Source organism: Barbus barbus (assembly GCF_936440315.1).
Source record: "Barbus barbus genome assembly, chromosome: 13".
Classification (NCBI taxonomy): Eukaryota; Metazoa; Chordata; class Actinopteri; order Cypriniformes; family Cyprinidae; genus Barbus; species Barbus barbus.
The window spans coordinates 10,929,118-10,952,041 of NC_136741.1; the positions used below are offsets into that span (position 1 = coordinate 10,929,118).

The following is a 22,924-nucleotide window of genomic DNA, read 5'->3' on the forward strand; positions in this document are numbered from 1 at the left end:
ACCAAAAATATTAATTTGCGAGTTAACTTTTTGCTGAGGTCACCACTGGCGACTGTATAAATTTACGTTATGACTTAAAAATTTGCCTTTTTTCCTGATTGTTTTACGATCACATCTTTTATGTTGACGTAATAAACCGAGAAAGTTTTAGTGGAAAAAAGACTTTCAAACAGTCCTCCTCCGAGCGCCATCGCTGACAGCACAACTGCTAAAAGCAGCTCCCGCTGTGCAGTATGAGACAGATTGAAAATAGGCTATCAGCTTTAAAATTCTGCCAAATTTATAGTGAAATTCAAACAATAAATACATTTTGGTGCTCCTTAATGTAGCATGATCGTTATCGCTTTAGCGCCCCAGTTTAAGTGGCACGTGAACTTCTATCTTTTTCTTTACTAGCCTACTATAACATGAATGACCATCAAAGAGCATTTTATAAGATAGCGTACAGTAAAACAATGAAATGTCCCTTGCAATCACTCATTCAGTGTTTAAAACTGCGGAAAATATGTAAAGCTTGTAAACAATGCCACGTAACAATCATTTACCTCAGAATAACCAAATTTGTGCGCTATATTGCATATTCATATTTTTACTTAACCTGTTGTCTACATAAGAGAACGCAAGGAGCTAAAGATAAAATTCAACACCTCCTATACTGTAATTGCATGTTACTCATGAAGAAAAACAGACTGGATGTGTGAAGGACACGACAACATTTAGGCCGATAGGATGCATTGAGGAGGAGCCCAAACTACACTCAATGGCCAACTGATGCTGACATTATTGTCCATCACACGGGCAAAGATTCTGTGTAATAAACAATTCTTTGACTGTATATGTTCTCAAGTTGGAAAAGACGTTTAGTTCCCATTTCAGGTGAACATTAGTTTCCAGGACATCTACAAGATGGATTAAAATGCTGATAAACATAAAAAGATGAGACAAACACATGACAGTGTGACTGAAATGTTAGTGTTAAAAAAATAAAACATTTATTCTGTGGCACCTAAAAAAATAATTTCGCCAACGGCTCCTTAGTTGATTGTTTTGTCTGGAGCCCTGCACCGACATTGTAATTAAGAAATTTAAACAAAATACGGTTTTGTTGCTCTCTAATGTGCTGTGAAAGATCACTGTAGCACCTCAGTTCAAGCGGCAAATGAACCGATCATCTCTTCATCTTCACTAATTATAGCACAAAATAAACATGAATAAACATCAGAAGGTATTTTGATTCAACCGTGAAAAGACGTCAATACACACCATTTTTCAAGTTCAAGTCCACGATGTTAAATCTACTCTCCTGTCTGGTTTGTTTGTCGAACAAAAATGGCAAATTCAGCATTATAATTGGTCAGATCGCCTGTTAATCAAACTCCCGGCGAAGGGTCAATTGAGCAGCCAAGATTGGGCAAAGTTCAGAAATAACTGGGGATAATGAAATGTCTGCAGATAATGCTGCACTTTTCACACGTCTCTTTAAATAGATTTTTAATGATATTAGGTCATTGTGTCATTTGGAGCGACCACTCATCATGTGGTGCGACCAATAATAGCATGAACTGTATTAAATTAAAACTGCTACAGTATGCTTAAGTGAATGCTATTTAAAAAAAAAAAAAAAATGATCAGTTTTATGCAATTTACAGGAAAAATCAGTCTGCTAAATACATTTAAGATGACAATTCTGAAATTATGGAACAAAAATATGAGATCATTATTTACAAAACTCAAAAGAAATTAAAATACAGGTGCTGGTCATAAAATTAGAATATCATGAAAAAGTTGATTTCAGTAATATCATTCAAAAAGTGAAACTTGTATATTAGATTCATTCATTACACACAGACTGATATATTTCAAATGTTTATTTCCTTTAATTTTGATGATTATAACTGACAACTAATGAAAGTCCGGATAAGCGGAAGAAGATGGATGGATGGATGGACCAATGCAAAAAAAAATATTTTTAGAAATGTTGGCCAACTGAAAAGTATGAACATGAAAAGTATGAGCATGTACAGCACTCAATATTTAGTTGGGGCTCGTGGAACTGGTTCTCTTGTATTTATTGATGATGTGACTGCTGACAAAAGCAGCAGGATGAATTCTGAAGTGTTTCGGGCAATATTATCTGCTCATATTCAGCCAAATGCTTCAGAACTCACTGGACGGCACTTCACAGTGCAGATGGACAATGACCCAAAGCATACTGCAAAAGCAACCAAAGAGTTTTTGAAGGGAAAGAAGTGGACTGTTATGCAATGGCCAAATCAATCACCTGACCTGCATCCGATTGAGCATGCATTTCACTTGCTGAAGACAAAACTGAAGGGAAAATGCCCCAAGAACAAGCAGGAACTGAAGACGGTTGCAGTAGAGGCCTGGCAGAGCATCACCAGGGATGAAGCAGCGTCTGGTGATGTCTATGCGTTCCAGACTTCAGGCTGTAATTGACTGCAAAGGATTTGCAACCAAGTATTAAAAAGTGAAAGTTTGATTTATGATTATTATTCTGTCCCATTACTTTTGGGTCCCTTAACAAGTGGGAGGCACATATGCAAACTGTTGTAATTCCTACACCGTTCACCTGATTTGGATGTAAATACCCTCAAATTAAAGCTGACAGTCTGCAGTTAAAGCACATCTTGTTCGTTTCATTTGAAATCCATTGTGGTGGTGTATAGAGCCAATAATGTTAGAATTGTGTCTATGTCCCAATATTTATGGACCTCACTCATTAAGTGACTTACCGCCACTTACTGGTGGTTCAGTACCTTTAAAAATATGCATACCCCCCCCCCCCCCCCCCAACATTTCTTATTTGTATATCTAAAAATGCATTTAAAATATGAATCTCATAATTTATTGCTGTTGTAATTTTGCAGGGTAAATTAAGTATGATTTAAGTATGTAAAAGCTGATAGAACACTGATAAAAATAATACCTCAGAATAAATTATTTACACCACCAAAAATCTCGGTGATGCAGTACTTTTGTGGGGATATTTTTTTATGAAATATTGTCTGCTGATATGAAAAGTTAACATTATATCATTGTAATAAATATAATTTATGGCCGCAATGATATTTTGTTTTCTTTTTACATTAAACACATCAAATATTCCATAAATGTATGTAGTATAATGTGTATTTCCATTACAGGTTTAGGTCTTTTTAAGGTGGTATTAAAAAGGGCTTAAAAAGTCTTAAATTTAACTTGTTCATATCTGCAGAAACCCTGGTTTAGTTCCACACAAATCAAGCCTTGATCCAAAAATAGATTCTACTGCACTACAACCTACAGCTCAACAACAATTTTGCCATTTTAAAACATGAGAACATGACTGTTCTATAAAGAGCAATCCTGTTCTTTGTGAATAACAACAACAAAAAAAGCCTAGAACTATACGATTACAAATAGCTCCAGATTAGCTCTGGCTCCCAGCAGACATTTTTTAAAGCACCACACAGCGCAGTGTATGGTACTGTGCAGTTAGGTGGGACATAGAGAGTGAAATGGGCAGATATCCCAGCATTTCACAATGTCTTATTCCATCCTTTCTCATCTACACACACACTAAAGAAAACTGAATGGGTATAGTGATAAAAACAGATGGTATTTAGAAGTGCTGTTTTTCTGATGAATGTAACTTTTTCTTTGTTCTTTATATATTTTTTTTCATTCTTTCATCCTTGAAGGAAAAAAAAATCTTATGTCATGCTATGTCGTCATATATTATGATCCTAAATTTGTGAACCCTTTTCAGTAAACCAGGATCATATTTTGTTCAGTTTGCAGTAACCTTTGTGGCCTGAGCCCAAAACAAGGCTTGATTACAAAGATCAATAAGAATTTGCTCACTGCATGCTTGTTTAGACTTCATGCGCTAATGAACAAAACGCTGTACATGTGCGTCTGCCTTGGAGCAAAGAGGGAGGGACTGCAGCAACACTGCACCACTACAGGAGCCACACCTTAAAAATGACACACCCCTTTTTCCTGATTGTTTCAAATGCTTTAGCCTACTTCATCGATTAAAAATGTTCAATCTTCGTGTCATTATTTTGATTCTATTTACATTATTTCTTTAGTAAATGGAAAGCTAAATACTACCTACTGTCAAACAGGGTCACTGTTTCACACCACAACAACTGGGCTATGTCATAATGCAACCTGAAACAACCTGACCTCAAAACAATGATCCTGAAACATTCATATTTAACCATTATATCACAGGAAAGGGATGCAGTCTCTTTATGTTTCAAAGAGCTGGACTATACATATCCATTGCAATAAATATATGATAGCAATGAGAAAAGTCCAATATTTTGAGTTAAAATTAAAGACAAGTAAAAAAATCTACTCAAAATTCTACAGTGAAAATGTATTGTGCTAATCTATTTCAGCATCTAAATGGAAAGTATTATTAAATTGTCTAATATTAAATGTGAGAAAGAGAGGACAAAGGCCTCTATTGAGAACAAAAATTACTAACTCACTAGTTCAAAAACCCACTCTTCATAGCTGTATATTAAACATCAAATCATTTTCCATGTAAATGCAAAGCACTAATACAAAGCTAATACGTATTATGACTATACTGTACTTGATGGTACTTGCATGAAAATAGTATGAAAAACAAAGGCGTTTTGAACTTTCAGTTCGCAAATTTATGAGCAACAGCAACCATGTCAATGTTCCACATCATTAAACAGTATACCTGCTCTAACACTTTGTCTTTATTGGGGTCTACGTGAGAATTCATGATTTAAAGAAAAAAACCTTGAAGGTGACACACTTTACAAAGACTTTCCTTCCAATACAGATTAGAACTGATATGCATGTGGGTCCTTGGCAAGGTGTTCTTTCTTGCCTGATGCCGTCCACAATCTGCCACAGATTAACTACAACACATGGAGTCCTAACTCTGATAAATATCCATTTACCGCATGCACTATCATCTCATTAACCCATTAAAAAAGGCAACCTCTGGTTTATTTACTAGTTGGGATCTTTTGCTCGATTGCTTCTGTCTGTTCCTGTCTGTCGTGCTCCTGAGAGGTTTGCGATTCTAGCTCTGTGTAGCTTCGCTTTTCTGTTGAATCTCTATCTTACTTTCACTCTCTGTTGTTTAAGTGATAAAATATAACTTAATTCCCACCATATTTCTGATATTATCTATCAAACTAACCTGACTAATTTGATCGTTCGCTTTTAAAAACCGCGAGTGCAGCGCGTTAGCATTTGTTAGCCGGTTAGCTTGTCATAACTAGGGATGGGTACCGAAACGCGGTATAAATCGGTCTCGGGGCTAAATTATGAAAGACCGGAGTATCGATAAGCTCTGATGTTATCGGTACTTCTGTCGGTATTGGAGAAATTAAGAAAACACACATACATTTATTGTTGCTCTCTCATATATATATATATATATATATATATATATATATATATATATATATATATATATATATATAGTCGCCAGCTGTTTTTATGTGCAATAATATTCAAACATTTGTCTACGATGCATTTTTGCTATGCGCAATTCAGAAGCCAGATCGTGCTCACGCGGAGGAGCTTCAGCACACGCAACATGAAAGTCCTGTTTAATTATGATAGAAGAGAGAACCAACTATTCAAACATCTGCTCACACTTTACGCCTGTGGCTGTTATATTAAGCTAAGTATTTTTTTTTTTTTTCGATTTTGGCTTCCAAGGATTATAGCTGCATTTCTTCTAGCACAACTCCCTTCATAGCGGCGCGGATTTGTTCCTCCGAACCAAAACCTAACATCTGAATCAGCTCAATCAGTGATTGTTATAAAATGCCGTCTTTACTGTTGCTACATTGCAGGTCATATTTGATAGTAAAACGCTGAAAGTACAAGTGATGTTGTTCCCCAGGCTGAAATGTGTGTCCGCGCGTGTGCCTGCGCGGCGGTGTGCTCCAAAATGGACAAGCAAAGTAAACTTTGAGCTTCGGGCGCGTCGAAATAACACACAAAAATATGCCAAAAAATACACACACAATGTGTCAAAATGGCCGGTTATGAGAGTCTTCACTTTTATGTTTTAAGTGGACGAGAACAGTTGGGAGAAAATTCGATGCGTGTCAGTATATTGTCTTAAAGTGTCAGACTGGAGTTGAGCCATCAATATTAATCAAAGAACAAAATGCAAAGAGAAAATCACCCACAGCTCTTAATCTGAACAACGTTATAGCTTTAATAAACATAAATCTATCAGTACACACAGTGAAAACTATGCAGTGCTCATTTACATTTGATTACTTTTGTACCTATTACTTACCTGAACATTAATATTAGTAGACCTTCATGGAAAAATGAAAGCACTGTTTATTTCATTTCGTTTGTGTGTTTTATTGTATTTGTCAGTTTGTTTTACTTTGCTTCTTTGTTCATGTTGTTACTGTATCTTATCTTATGTATATAAAACACTAAAAATACCTGCACACTGGTGCATTTACAAATTGATGAAGTGCAGGCATTTTTAGTGTTTTATATACATAAGATAAGATACTGTAAGAATATGAACAAAGAAACAAAGTAAAACAAAAAGTACCGATAAGAATACCGTTAAAGTACCGGATCGATAAGCAGTATCGGTAAGAGTAGTAATACCGTTAAAACCTTAACGATACCCATCCCTAGTCATAAGTGTTTCTAATCGCGTCTATTACTGTTTTATTTTTTCTCGCTACATTTTTCACGAGTTCATCAAACAACAGAGGTAAGTTAAGTCGGTATCATTCATCAATCACAGTGCGTAATGGCTTCTTCTCTTGCTATTGCTGTTTGCCACATGTACAGTTTATCTGTCTCTGTCAGCAGCGAGTGATTCACATGTGATATATGCAGGTAAATAGTTAGGCTGACGGAGAAGGATTTAGAACTAGAGACACGCATCCAAACTTTAGTTGAGGACAGTAAGAATGTGAGGGCTGTAGATATTGCTTTGGATGCGACTAGCTCAGGGAGTCCTGTACATTGTTCGGTTCCGATATTAGAGTCCATGCAGCAGGGCAACTGGGTGACTGTGAGGCAGCCTAGTCGCGGGTCAAAACACCGCTCTTCCGTTCCGATCAAAACATCAAACAGGTTCTCCCCACTGTTGGATTACAAATTTATAAAATGATAAATCTAGGTTATATAAACTGAAACAGTGTGTTTTATATTTTGAGGTAAAGATGATGACATTCTAAGATGAAGTCAGGCAGCCCAGGTGTCTGAGACATTAACCTTTTGTCTTTAGGCACTTCCTGACCATTTGGGTGATACTGTCAGGATGATTGGATTAGCACCTATGCATTTGAATCACACTGTTATGCTGATGATGTCAGGGCTAGGGAAATTCTGGTAATGGGCCGATTCCTGTACTGTATTTGCATGCTTTGTTTAGATTGTCTCCACCTCTGTATCCCTCCCCCTCAAAATGTATATAAACTACAATGTATACTGTTTGAGTCAGACTTGGATGACTACAGCGACTACAGCGAGTTCTCAATAAAGAGTAACTTATCCCAAAGTCTCCTGGTCTCTGCTTTGAAGAAGGAAAAAGTTTCCAACACCACTCAGTGATGCACCCACTGAGAAATCTGATGAAAGTGCTCTAGTTATTGGTGATTCTATTGTACGGAACGTGAAAATAGAGACACCAGCCACCATAGTCCATTGTTTACCGGGAGCCAGAGCGCCTGACATCTTGGAAAATTTAAAAGTGCTGGCTAATGCTAAACATAAATTCAGTAAGATTGTTATCCACGTCGGCGCTAATGATGTTCGACTTCGCCACTCGGGAGATCACTAAAAATAATGTTTAAGAGGTGTGTGAACTTGCAAGTACGATGTCAGAGACTGTAATATGCTCTGGCCCGCTCCCTGCTTACCGGGGTGATGAGATTCATAGCAGACTGTCGTCACTCAATGGCTGGATGTCTAAGTGGTGCCCGCAGAATAACATAGGTTTTATAGACAATTGGATGAATTTTTGGGGCAACCTGACCTGTTGAAAAGAGATGGTCTTCATCTCTCTTGGGGTGGTACCGCTCTTCTCTCTAGAAATAATGGCACATAGTATTTGACTAACTGGGGCCCAGGTCAGGAAGCAGACAGACTGGCTAAACCGACCGTCTGCTAGCCGCCTCACGTCACAGAAGTCAGTTAGTTCTCAGCACATAGAGACTCTTTCACCTAGATATCACACTATAGAGACTGTGTCTGTTCCCTGAACTAGAAAATACAAAAAACATCCAAACCAATTTATGAGTAACAACTTAATTGATGTTCAACAAATGAAAAATGTATTAGGGATGTGCACGAGTACTCGATTAATCGATTACTCGAACGCATCAGCGACGATCGAGCATGAAAACGATGATCGATTGGCTCTAAAAATGCATTTAAATTTTTTTTAACTACTTTCATTCTTTCTGATTGGTTATGCTGGTATTTGGGCGGTAGTCTGATATTTGATTGGTTATGGCTGCGAGAAGTTGCGGTCTAGAGACAAGACCGGCACACAGAGCGAATATGGCTTCTAAAGCGCGCAGCGATGTCTGGCAACACTTTGAAAAACTTGACGAAAAAACAGTCAAGTGTAAGATGTGCAGCGCCACACTCGTCTACAACTCCACAACAAGTTCGATGCGTTACCATCTTGCACATAAACGCAAAAAAGCAGATGATGCCGATGCCACTACCAGCAGTCAGACGAGCATAAGAGATTTCACCATCAGACAGAAATGCGACACAGGCAGGGCAGAGAAGATGACGCAGCTAATAGAAATGACAGCAGAAGACTTGCTGCCTATTAGTTTTGTTGAAGGTGAAGATTTTAAACGTTTAATGAATTACGTTGAGCCCCACTATACTGTCCCATCACGCAAAACGGTCACTGCAGCGCGGGTGGCTATAACCACGGACTCGTGGACCTCGCTAACCACTGAATCGTATATGACACTAACCTGTCATTACATAAATTAATGGAAAATTCACACAAGGTTTTGAGGAAAGACAACTTCTGTTCCTGCTGAGCGCTTTTTTTCCACCGCCGGTCTAATTGTAAATAGACTCCGCACTCGGCTTTCATCTGAGCACGTAGACCGACTGGTCTTTTTGAATAAAAATATGTAGTCCTTATGTTAAGTTTTATTAGCCATGCATGGTAAAATATTCAGGCTGTTTTTGTTTTAAGTTTAAGCAGCATAGTTAAATTATGCCGGCTTTATTTTATTTCCCTTTACCAACTGATCATTTTGAAAGAAATGTTATGTAATCTTTAAGTTTTATAGCTGTGGTAAAAATATTCAGGCTATTTTTACTTTAAGTTTATGCAGCCAAATTATGCTGGCTTCTAATTTTCGTTAGGCTATGGGCTACTTAACAGTCGTTTGGTGAAGTTGTATTAAACTTTATTTTTGCAAACCTTTTACAAAAAAACTTTTTAGATCCACAGCTGTTGTGATGCTGCTGAAGTAAAATATTGTTTTGCTAAAAATAACAGTTGAATAAAATAACTGAAAAGCAGAGTATCATGTGTGTTTTATTTGTTTTATAAAACATAGAAAAAGGTAGGTTCTCTTTTTAAAAACTGATCCAAAATATTTATACAAATAATAAGACACACACAGGGATGGGGATAATACTGTAAAATAACTTTGTGTTTTTTTTTGTTTTTTTTTGCGGTTGCAAAGTTGCCGTTGTTTTAAAGCGCCTGTAACGGGAGAAGCGCATCCACTACTTTCTGGTTGGCACGTAGTTCAAGCTCACATGTATTTTGTGTAGATAAATACAATTTGTAATAACATTTACATATTGTGTATCTAGGCTATGTGATTAATTTTATATACAATGCGTCATGTAGAAAAAGCGCTTCAGCTTCACCTCACGCTGTTATTTCTTTTAAATGTTTACTGTATTAACCACTATTGATGGTGATTTTTAATAATCTGTGTTAATTTAATTATTTTCTGAATCCTGTCATAGTTTTATCAACAACGTTTTTAACAGGGCTTTAATTAAAATATCAATTTCAATTCAATGTCGCTATGACGCACACGCCCCGCCCCTTGCTTAAGCTCCACCCCCGATTAATCGAGTACTCGTTTCTCAAACCTGTGGATTACTCGAAATGAAATATGACCAGAAATGCCCATCCCTAAAATGTATATAACACAGGGAAACAAATGATAAAGCTTGGCTTATTGAATATCAGGTCCCTTTCTACAAAGCGCTTTTTGTAAATGATATGATCACTGATCATAAACTAGATGTGCTCTGTTTGACAGAAACCTGGCTAAAACCAGATGAATACATTATTTTAAATGAGTCTACCCCCCAAGATTACTGTTATAAAAATGAGCCATGTCCAAAAGGCAAAGAGGGAGGTGTTGCTACAATTTATAGCAATATTTTCAGTATTTCACAGAAGACAGGTTTTAAGTATAACTCCTTTGAAGTAATGGTGCTTCATATAACATTATCTAGAAAAAAAAGTATTAATGATAAATCCCCCGTGATGTTTGTACTGGCTACTGTATACAGGCTACCAGGGCACCATACAGATTTTATTAAAGAATTTGCTGATTTTCCATCAGAGTTAGTGCTGGCTGCAGATAAAGCCTTAATTGTGGGTGATTTTAATATCCACGTTGACAATGAAAAAGCTGCATTAGGATCAGCATTCATAGACATTCTGAACTCTATCGGGGTTAGACAACACGTGTCAGGACCTACTCGTTGTCAAAATCATACTCTAGATTTAATACTGTCACATGGAATTGATGTTAATGGTATTGAAATTCTGCAGCAAAGTGATGATATCTCATATCATTACCTAGTCTTGTGTAAACTCCATATAGCTAAAGCTGTAAATTAAACTCCTTACAAATATGGTAGAACCATCACTTCTACCACAAAAGACTGCTTTGTAAGTAATATTTCTGATTTCTCAATTCCTCAGCAAAACTTGATTATGTAACAAACTATGGACTCTCTCTTTTCTAGCACTTTAGATACAGCTGCTCCTTTAAGCTTAAGGAAGATTAAGGAAAAGAGTCCAACACCGTGGTATAATGAGCACACTCGCACCCTAAAGAGAGCAGCCCGGAAAATGGAGCGCAGCTGGAGGAAAACTAAACTAGAGGTATTTTGTATTACTTGGCAGGAAAGTACCCTATCCTACAGAAAAGCATTAAAAACTGCTAGATCTGATGACTTTTCGTCTCTTTTAGAAGAAAACAAACATAACCCCAGGTATTTATTCAATACAGTAGCAAAATTAACAAAAAATAAAGCATCAACAGGTGTTGACATTTCCCAACAGCAGAGTAGTCAAGTAGAGTCCCAACAGCAATTCCACTCATTCTCTTCTATTGGAAATTAAGAATTGTATAAACTTGTTAAATCATCTAAACCATCAAACTTGTTAAATCATCAAAACCATCAAACCCTGTTCCATCCAAGCTCCTAAAAGAGGTGCTTCCAGAAGTAATAGATCCTCTTCTGAATATTATTAACTCACCATCGTCATTAGGATATGTCCCAAAAACCTTCAAACTGGCTGTTATTAAGCCTCTCATTAAAACACAACTTGACTCCAATTAATTAATTCATTACAGACCGATCTCGAATCTCCCTTTTCTGTCAAAGATATTAGAATTGGTAGTATCATCACAACTATGTTCCTTCTTAGAGAAAAATGATATATGTGAGGATTTCCAGTAAGGTTTTAGACCATATCATAGTACTGAGACTGCTCTCATTCGAGTTACAAACGACCTGCTTTTATCATCTGATCGTGGTTGTATCTCTCTATTAGTGCTACTGGATCTTAGCGCCACGTTTGACACTATCGACCACAACATTCTTTTAAATACACTAGAAAATTATGTTGGCATTAGAGGAAGTCCACTGGCATGGTTCAAATCGTACTTATCTGACCGCCATCAATTTGTGGCAGTAAATGAATAGGTATCATACCAATCACAAGTGCAGTATGGAGTACCTCAAGGCTCAGTACTTGGCCCCTTACTTTTCACGCTTTACATGTTACCCTTGGGAGATATCATTAGGAAACATGGTGTTAGCTTTCAGCGTTATGCTGATAATACCCAGCTCCATATTTCTTCACGACCTGATGAAACTTACAAATTTGCAAAACTAACGGAATGTATAGTTGATATCAAAAACTGGATGACTAGCAATTTCTTACTGCTAAATTCTGAAAAAACAGCTGTTAATTATTGGACTAAAAACTTTTGCATGTAATAACCTAGATCACTGTCTAATACTTGATGGCTGCTCTGTAAATTCTTCGTCATCAGTTAGGAACCTAGGCGTACTTTTTGATAGCAATCTTTCCTTCGAAAAACATGTTTCTAGCATTTGGAAAACTGCATTTTTCCACCTTAAAAATATCTAAATTACGACCTATGCTCTCAATGTCAAATGCAGAAACATTAATTCATGCATTCATGACCTCGAGGCTAGATTATTGTAATGCTTTATTGGGTGGTTGCTCTGCATGTTTAATAAACAAACTCCAGCTGGTTCAAAATGCAGCAGCTAGAGTTCTTACTAGAACCAGGAAGTATGACCACACTAGCCCGGTTCTGTCAACAGTGCACTGGCTCCCTATTAAGCATCGTATACATTTTAAGATCTTGCTAATTACCTATAAAGCCCTGAATGGTTTGGCACCTCAGTATTTGAGTGAGCTCTTATCGCATTATAGTCCTTCACGTCCGCTGCGATCTCAAAACTCTAGCCATTTGATAATACCTACAATATCAAAATCAACTGCGGGTGGGAGATCGTTTTCCTATTTAGCGCCCAAACTCTGGAACAATCTACCGAACACTGTTTGGGAAGCAGACACACTCTGTCAGTTTAAATCTAGATTACAGACCCATTTCTTTAACCTGGCTTACACATAATACACTATTGCATTTCTATAATTCAAATCCGTTAAAGGATTGTTAGGCTGCATTAATTAGGTCAACCGGAACCGGGAACACTTCCCAAAACACCTGATGTACTTGTTACATTGTTAGAAGAATGGCATCTACGCTAATATTAGTCTGTTTCTTTCTTATTCCGAGGTCACCGTAGCCACCCAGATCCGGACTGTATCCAAATCAGATGGTGGATCAGCACCTAGAGATGACCTCTACAGCCAGGATACCTAGATGAGCCCCAGAGACTGATCCCCAGTGAAGACCCCGTCTCCAAGACGGCCATCGGGACAAGACCACAGGAACCAGATGAGTCCTTTGCACAATCTGATTCTGCTTTAGCCTAGATTTAAACTGCTGATTTTGTCTGGCCAGAGGAGAATGACACTAATTCGACAAACTATTTCCCAGTCTAAATACTGTAAAGCTGATATAAAGCCACCCAGCTTTATATCAAGCTGATGTAAATCAGATTTGATGATGTAAATCAAAGAACAAGATCTACCCAGAATTTATACTGTAGGGATGGATTGATATGGATAATAGGATTTAATGAAATTCAAATGTAAATATTCTAATATTCTGAGATGCTGGATTTTTTACTTTCATGAGCTGTAAGCTCTAATCATCAAAGTCAAAAACAACAAAAAAAACTTTTTAAATGTTTTACTTTACATGTAAGAAATGTAGAATATATGAAAGTTTCACTTTTTGAAATAAGTTACAAAAAAAATCAAATTTTCACGATTTATATATATATATATATATATATATATATATATATATATATATATATATATATATATATAAATAAATAAACCCTGTTGGTTGATACTTTTTTGTGGTAACAAATAATTGTGTGCATCTTGTCCAAGTTGGATTTAAACAATGTATAGGCCTGCAACAGAAACATTCTGATATCTACATTTCTGTGAATGAAAACAATTCAACAATGTGTTTTTGTTTTATAAATCATAATTTACCTCTGTGCTCATGGTGGGCCTTAACCATGCATTTAAGGGTGGGGTGGTTATCTGCTTCATGCTATGTCTTTGTTAGAAACAACAGCTGTCCAGTGTTTTATTTTGAAACTACAGCTGAAAGCTGGAGAATAAAACAGTTCTAGTCTGGTCAATTGCTTTAACAGGGCACTGACACGGAATTTCCAGTAACACCAGGAGAAGGTCTATTGCCAGTATTATTGTGTACTGACATTGTTTTCTACTTGGATACCCTGTTCGCGGTTGAACAAATGACAAACTACATAGGCTAAATGATCAGAGACTGTTTACAATGAAGAGATTCACACTTTTAAGGCTTAAATGTTCACAGCCAATCAGCTTCCATGCTAATCCTAAACGCTCAATTTAATAAATGTACTTGTCTGTGCGTGTTTCCATGAGTAATTGAGCACTTTCAACAAATCATGAGATTTAGCGGCCGTGTCCCTAAACCTTGTGAGCTGACTACATGACACTATTCTGTGGATCATAAATCAAATTACCTCATACTTATGTTCTGAGAATCGGTGTAAAGTAAAAGACAACAAAGACGTACGTATCTCGGCCTCGTTTAAATCATTGCAACAGAAAAAGGAGAGTTAAATATTGAGTTGCTGATAATTGTGGCTGGCTGTATGGATGAGGGAAGACAATGCGCACGATCATTTGTGCCTTTAGTACCTTCGTTTCCCGAACATCCTGCTTCGTTCCTTCAGGATACCACTGAACACGCACGAATCCTCTACCGAGAGGCCATGACCGTGTGTCCGCCGCCCCGCTCTCGTTGTCTGAGTTACCGGGAGCGCCTCCACCTTGTCCACCATCACCGCCGCCGCTTCCACCACCACCACTTCTTCCTCTCCCTCCACCATCACCGCCAATCTCGGAGTCCGAATCTTCGAAATCCTCTTCGCCGTGAATCATCCGTACGAGCCCAAAACGCATCGCACCGCGGTGTTTTCCGGAGACTAGGTCATGCGTAAACAGCAGTCGCTGGGTTCCGCCTGCCGTAGGAGAGAGCGCGACGGACGGAGGTTCGGAGCTCGGGCTCACGGCCGGAGAAAGCGCTACTGTGGCGGGTTCCGCCATCTCTGCTGCTGCTGAATGATGCGGGAGGAGAGGGATGGAGAAGTGAATAGAAACCTGTGAGCAGGAACAGCACGTGTTTACGTCTGTACGTAGAGCGCCGCATGGAGGCCGGGTTTACCTGTTATCACTGTCCTGAATTACATCAGTGTCTCCAATAACAAAGCATTCATCAGAAAATGCAAGTTTTCAAAGCAATTTTTTGATGACGCGTTGTATAGTCTGTATCAGATTAAAATTATGTCCAAGGGAGTACATAAAGGAGATTGGATTGTATGTATGTATGTATGTGTGTGTGTGTGTGTGTGTGTGTGTGTGTGTATAAATGTGTGTAAATATCACACATAGAACACAACACAACACTGGTTGTGTTTTATGTTTGTTTATGATAATTCATCTGCTACTCCACCCAAAAACATGATCAGATGAGAGATCAGCCACATGGTGTCAGTGTCTGACTGCAAATAAAGGCTGCTGTTAAACTTGGATTGTTTGTTAAATGCACTTTTGTTAGGAATCAGTCTTTAAGGAAGCTGTTATTTTATTTTATGGGTCGTTCCTGGTATCCGGTAACATTTTGGCTTCATCATTTTTGGAAAAGTTGGTTTTCATGTTTTTAGCATTCTACCAAAATAGTCACATGTTTAACTATATGGAACACATGGTCAAGCTCAGTGACTTAAAAAATAATAATTATGGGTATATTGTTCAGATACTCGCTGTGAATGTATTCCACCCTGTTAGGGGTGGAATACATTCATAGTTATCACCAAATTTTAGTTATCACCAAATTGTAATAATGTAAATGTTAAACAATAATGAGCAATAATAATCAGAATCAGCTTTATTCGCCAAGTGTGCACAAAGACACAAGGAATTTGTTGTTGTTGTTAAGAAGCTCTGGTACATACATGCATACATACATACATACATATCATGAGAACAGAAACATTTAAATAAGACTTAACAATAATAATAATAATGTGTAAGAACAGACGATTTATGTGCATATTTGTGTCTCATTTACTCTATATATACAGCTGTTTAGAAAAATATGCATATATATTTACAAAGTACTAGGGAGAGAGTCAATAATTGGCGATAGTACAGGTGCTGGTCATAAAATTAGAATATCATGAAAAAGTTGATTTATTTCAGTAATACCATTCAAAAAGTGAAACTTGTATATTAGATTCATTCATTACACACAGACTGATATATTTCAAATGTTTATTTCCTTTAATTTTGACGATTATAACTGACAACTAATGAAAGTCCCAAATTCAGTATCTCAGAAAATTAGAATATTGTGAAAATGTTCAATATTGAAGACACCTGGTGCCACACTCTGATCAGCTAATTATCTCAAAACACCTGCAAAAGCCTTTAAATGGTCTCTCAGTCTAGTTCTGTAGGCTACACAATCATGGGGAAGACTGCTGATTTGACAGTTGTCCAAAAGATGACCATTGACACCTTGCACAAGGAGGGCAAGACACAAAAGGTCATTGCTAAAGAGGCTGGCAGTTCACAGAGCTCTGTGTCCAAGCACATTAATAGAGAGGCGAAGGGAAGGACAAGATGTGGTAGAAAAAAGTGTACAAGCAATAAGGATAACCGCACCCTGGAGAGGATTGTGAAAAAAAACCATTCAAAAATGTGGGGAAGATTCACAAAGAGTGGACTGCAGCTGGAGTCAGTGCTTCAAGAACCACCACGCACAGACGTATGCAAGACATGGGTTTCAGCTGTCGCATTCCTTGTGTCAAGCCACTCTTGAACAAGAGACAGCGTCAGAAGCGTCTTGACTGGACTGCTGCTGAGTGGTCCAAAGTTATGTTCTCTGATGAAAGTAAATTTTGCATTTCCTTTGGAAATCAAGGTCCCATAGTTTGGAGGAAGAGAGGAGAGGCACATAATCCACTTTGCTTGAGGTCCAGTGTAAAGTTTCCACAGTCATTGATGGTTTGTGGTGCCATGTCATCTGCTGGTGTTGGTCCATTGTGTTTTCTGAGGTCCAAGGTCAACGCAGCCGTCTACCAGGAAGTTTTAGAGCACTTCATGCTTCCTGCTGCTGACCAACTTTATGGAGATGCAGATTTCATTTTCCAACAGGACTTGGCACCTGCACACACTGCCAAAGCTACCAGTACCTGGTTTAAGGACCCTGTTCTTGATTGGCCAGCAAACTTGCCTGACCTTAACCCATAGAAAATCTATGGGGTATTGTGAAGAGGAAGATGCAATACGCCAGACCCAACGATTCAGAAGAGCTGAAGGCCATTATCAGAGCAACATGGGCTCTCATAACACCTGAGCAGTGCCACAGACTGATCGACTCCATGCCACGCCGCATTGCTGCAGTAATCCAGGCCAAAGGAGCCCCAACTAAATATTGAGTGCTGTACATGCTCATACTTTTCAGTTGGCCAACATTTCTAAAAATCATTTTTTTTTTTTTTTGCATTGGTCTTAATTGATATTCTAATTTTCGGAGATACTGAATTTGGGACTTTCATTAGTTGTCAGTTATAATCATCAAAATTAAAGGAAATAAACATTTGAAATATATCAGTCTGTGTGTAATGAATGAATCTAATATACAAGTTTCACTTTTTGAATGGTATTACTGAAATAAATCTACTTTTTCATGATATTCTAATTTTATGACCAGCACCTGTATATGTCCCTTATGCCATAATGGTATTTTTTATTCTTGAAACAAAAACAAAACAATTATTAATGAATAGAATGTCTTGATTATTAAGAACAGGTACTTTTTTGTGCCCATTTTTGCCAACAGGATGGTAAATGATATAAAGATTTTGCTAAAAAACATATATATGCTGGTAATGCTCCTCACCTCACAAAATAAGACAAAGGTATGCCAACCATTTAATGTTGCTTTCAAATGTGGAACACCAGTGTTAACAGGTTCTAACAGCAAATGAGCTTTCCGTAATTGTCCTGCATGGTTTGCCATCTGTAATGTGTGGAACTGCACCTACATAATATTGTTTCAAAACAATACAAAAAATAGCTATGTGGGTTTAACTACAATCAAATTCAACATTTATCAGGCTTTAAAAATAACTTTTAATTTAAGTGAACTTAAAACAATCTTCACATCAACCCATTATAACAATGTCATATTTATGTGGCCATCCTACCTGTCTAACAGGTACACTCTTAAGAAAAATGGTTCTAAACAATACCAAATTGGGGTTCTTTGGCTTGAAACAATAGCAGAATCCTTTTTGGTGCTAAATATAACTCTTTTTTTTTTTATAAGTTTTCATAAAGAACAGTGTTTTGAAAGTCCTATGTATGACATGCTGTTATAAATACCCTTTTTAATAACAGTTTATTTGCATTAATCAGTATCTTTATATTATTAATACAATTTGAAAGTTACAATTTCAATATTTTTATCTAATAAAAGATTTTAAGAAATAAATAATTGACCTGTTAAGAGTATATTGACAGTCTGTCTTGAGCTACAGAAAACCAAAAATCAGGCTTTGACAGTTACAGATTTGAAAAACAAAAGGCAGGAAAAAAGTATCATGCAAAGAATCATCTCAGCATATGAACTACATGTAACATCAAACACTTTACAGTCTTAACTGCATAAATTATAAATTAAATATAGACTAGTCCATATAGCTACAATTATTGCTATTACCTTTGTTCTTTGATTTGATACTTTTGTTGCTCTGATGCACATCTCATTTTCTCACAACTCTAACTCAAGTTAATTTAAGATGTTATCTAACTCATTTTAGACTGCGCTTATGAGGATACCCAGCAAAACAGGATTAAATATTGTTATATTTCCATGCTCGCCCCAGTTGGGTGGTATTTTTTTCCTCCAAGCTCGGGTTTTCTACCAGAGACCTGGGAGCGTCCTGCACAGTATTTTATATATACTTATATATATATATATATATATATATATATATATATATTATACACTACCGCTCAAAAGTTTTAGATCAGTAAGATTTTTAATGTTTTTAAAAGAAGTCTCTTCTGCTCACCAAGGCTTCATTTATATCATTTATATTATTTATTTAATCAAATATACAGCAAAAACAGTAATATTGTGAAACATTTTTACAATTTACAGTTTTCTATTTTAATACATTTTAAAATGCAATTTATTTCTGTTGGCAAATCTGAATTTTCAGCATCATTACTCCAATCTTCAGTGTCACATGATCCTTCAGAAATCATTCTAATGTGCTGATTTGCTGCTCAAGAAACATTATTATTATTATTATTATCAATGTTGAAAACAGTTTTGTACAATTGTTTTTTCAGGATTATTTGATGAATATAAAGTTCAAAAGACCAGCATTTATCTGAAATAGAAAGCTTTTGTAACATTATCACTACCATTCAGTTTTGGGGTCAGTAAGAATTTCTCTTTCTTTCTTTCTTTCTTTCTTTCTTTCTTTGGAAACAAATTAATACTTTTATTCAACAAGGATGCATTAAAGTGATCAAAAGTGACAGTATAGACATTTATATTGTTGCAAAAGCTTTCTATTTCAGATAAATGCTTTTCTTTTGAACTTTATATTCATCAAATAATCCTGAAAAAAAAATTGTACATAACTGTTTTCAACACTGGTATCAACAAATCAGCATATTAGAATGATTTCTGTAGGATCATGTAACACTGAAGACTGTAGTAATGATGCTGAAAATTCAGGTGTAACGTAATAAAAACGTAATATTAATATGTAATTTAAAGAAATAGATTCAAGATTCTAGAGTTTTTATTTGTCACATACACAATTATACAGAGTATAACCAGCAGTGAAATGTAGGTCAGGTCCGCTCCAAGGACAGTGCAATTATAAAGTATACAAATATTAAGAAAAGAAAAGTAGAAAAAATAAAATAAAAGAATAAAATAAAATAAAAAATATAAATATAAATGTGCAGGTCAGTATGTTGTTGACTTAAATAGTAATAAGAGAAATGTGCAAAAATAATGTGCAAAAAAGTTGTACAGGGTATTTAAATAGCAGCATTATGAGGTAGAGAAAAATTATGAATAGCTTATTGATATATGATATTTACATGGATAAAAATTATGAATAGCTTATTGATATGGTGATATTTACATGGAGTCAAGTGATGTTATGACACAGAGTTAGAGTTTTTAAAGGGAATCATTTATGATTGTATAGGGATTTGAAAAGACTCACTGTTACGGCGATTCACTGAACGAGCCGTATAACAAACTCTGCACTGGATATTAAAATGCAAAATGTAGTTTAAACACTATTAAATAGCACAGTAACAAAATTGGCAGATTAAGACATTAACTTGTGAGCACAAAACACAAGATACTTATCTTTTCAATATAAATAAGATTTTATTTATATAAACCTAAGACATAAGCTAATCTAACACATGAACACAAGCATTCACACGCTGCAGAAAGAGAGAAAGTGAGGAAAGGATGAGTTTAAGAGAATGGAAATGTGAAATCCCAAGTTTACAGCAATATGTTCAATTGCATAGACCTTAACAACCATCAATCACTTATTTAACCCTCGCTTTGAGTTTCTCAAAGTTTCTAAAATTTATATTAAATGCACCTGATTCAGTTAGAACCTGGAGGTGTTGCTTGCTTTGCCTGTGTTAAGGGGTTTCCTTTGTGTCGTCGTTGCAGAAAGGGGGTTCCCCGAAGTGTCTGATTGGTTGAGAGTTCAGTAGTCTTTGAAGTGAGGTCTTGGGCGTTGGCTGAGGATGCGGAGTTGGTCTGGTCGAAGTTTGAAGCGAGTGCAGTCGGAGCTGGACTTTGTAACAAACTTACATTAGAACACGAAACTCCACGGAAAGAAAATAAACCAAAGTAAAAGAATAAAAATAAAAGGAGGTAATGAGACTAAGTTGTTTTCCTTCTCATTATGGTAGCAACTGGCACGTGGGCCAGAGCACGCTCAAAGAGCAGCGTCAAAATGCGGTGGCAAAAGAGAAGAAGAGGAGAGAGGTGACTAAGAGAGTAAGAGAGAGTTTGATGGTGTCCTGAGTTTTTAAACACTTGCTTCTGGACACATCCCCTCTGGTGTCTTGACCAATTAGATAGGTTATTATCTTAGCTAGGGGTGTTCCTTCCATCATAAATCAGCTTGTTATCAGTCACATGGTCCGAATTTTATAGGCCCTTGCAAAGTATAATTTTGGATATGATTTCTATAACAAGCATTTGACAAGGAATTGATTGGAAGAAACATTTAAAGCATGAATTTTCAAACTCATACATACTAAACATGAATATTACCCTTTAAGGCTTAAGCTATTCAATACTTATTAAAAGCAAGACATACACAATGAGTGATTAAAACAAGGATAGTCAAATGTATGGGTTACAAACATAATATGGGGTTCTGCCTAGAAATGTCCTTTTAGGATGATTTTATGTGCATATGACAAAGAAAATCTTTGTGTAGTTCTATGGAGAACATAGGCATGACAAGGAATTTTGGTTTGGTCTGTCTTTGTCTTGTATGGGGGAAGATCTGCCCAAGAGAGTCTGTAGCTCATGATTTTCTATCACAGGTTTACATGTGACCATCAGTCTTGATTACTTGCAACAAATTTGACAGTCTCCTTCCTGAATTGGAATTATCAATAAGTGTTCTTTTGTCTCAAGGTTGTAAGCTATTCTGTGAAAGAGGCTTGCTGGTTAGGAGCCAGGAATCTGATTTATGACGTTGTCCTGTTACAGCTTTGAGGCCCCTCTTTCTGGAATCTCAGCTTCTCAGGTTTCAATGTTCTGATGCATCTTAAATTTTTCTTATTCAGTCTCTGATATCTTACACAGGTTTGCCAACACAGAAATAATTTGCATTTTAAAATGTATTCAAATAGAAAACAGTTATTTTAAACTGTAAAAATATTTCACAATATTACTGTTTATGCTGTATTTTTGATCAAATAAATGAAGCCTTGGTGAGCAGAAGAGACTTCTTTAAAAAAAAAAAAAAAAGAATTCTTGCTGATCTAAAACTTTTGAGCGGTAGTGAACATAAATACAATTGTATATTACCACTCAAAAGTTTCATGGAGGTAGATTAATTTGCAGTATACAATAAATACTAGTTATTCTATTAGAATTTCCACCCTGTTAGGTTTATAGACCTAACAGGGTGGAATCTAACAGGGTGGATAATTTTGAGCTAAATTAGCTGTAGTTTTTTAAGTGATCAACATTTAGCTCTCTAACCTTCTGTAGATGAACATAACTTTTATAACTATGTCAAATAAGTTTTTTATTTTTATTTGATCGGACAAACTTTCTCCATAATATATCCTAACAGGGTGGAACTTTAAGAGTGTGACAAGCAGGAGAACATTTCAAAAACTTAAAAAAAGGTAGGAGTGAGAGTTGACACTTACCTCCATTTGTATAGTTGAATTCCAGCGGAAAAAATAAACAATATCACTTCCTGAAAATGATCTCAGTGGAATTGTAATCTATGTTGGAAGATGAGGGAGTACATACTAACATGGGTGGAAGATGACTTTAGGGACACGGTAAATGAAGAAAATTGTAAAACAATAAATATAGTTTCACATGATTTATATGTATGATTAGATGAAGTTTAGCCTAGTCCATAACATAATTTAAAAATATTTTGAGGTTTTTATCATTTCATGGTTTATATTTCTAGTGTAAGTTGATTACTTTGCACTGAGGACATGATAAAACTGAACGCCTGTATCAATAAAAAGGTGTGTAAAAAAACTAAATAATATTTTTAATGTCTATTATCTCTGTTTAAGTGATAAAGTAGACCTATTATGTATAATTTAAGCAATTTCTTATAAATATGTGAC

General features: G+C 36.3%; 1 protein-coding gene across 1 annotated transcript in view; it reads right to left on the reverse strand.

Moving 5' to 3' along the window:
• The window catches only part of LOC306878680 ((E3-independent) E2 ubiquitin-conjugating enzyme UBE2O-like), a 65,453-nt gene extending 50,305 nt beyond the window's left edge, over positions 1–15,148 (reverse strand). The window contains exon 1 of the mRNA XM_079431161.1: positions 14,660–15,148. Within this exon, the coding sequence (XP_079287287.1) occupies positions 14,660–15,067 (408 nt within the window). The 5' untranslated portion in view covers positions 15,068–15,148. The remainder of the gene's footprint in view (positions 1–14,659) is intronic.
• Between the last annotated feature and the right edge of the window lie 7,776 nt (positions 15,149–22,924).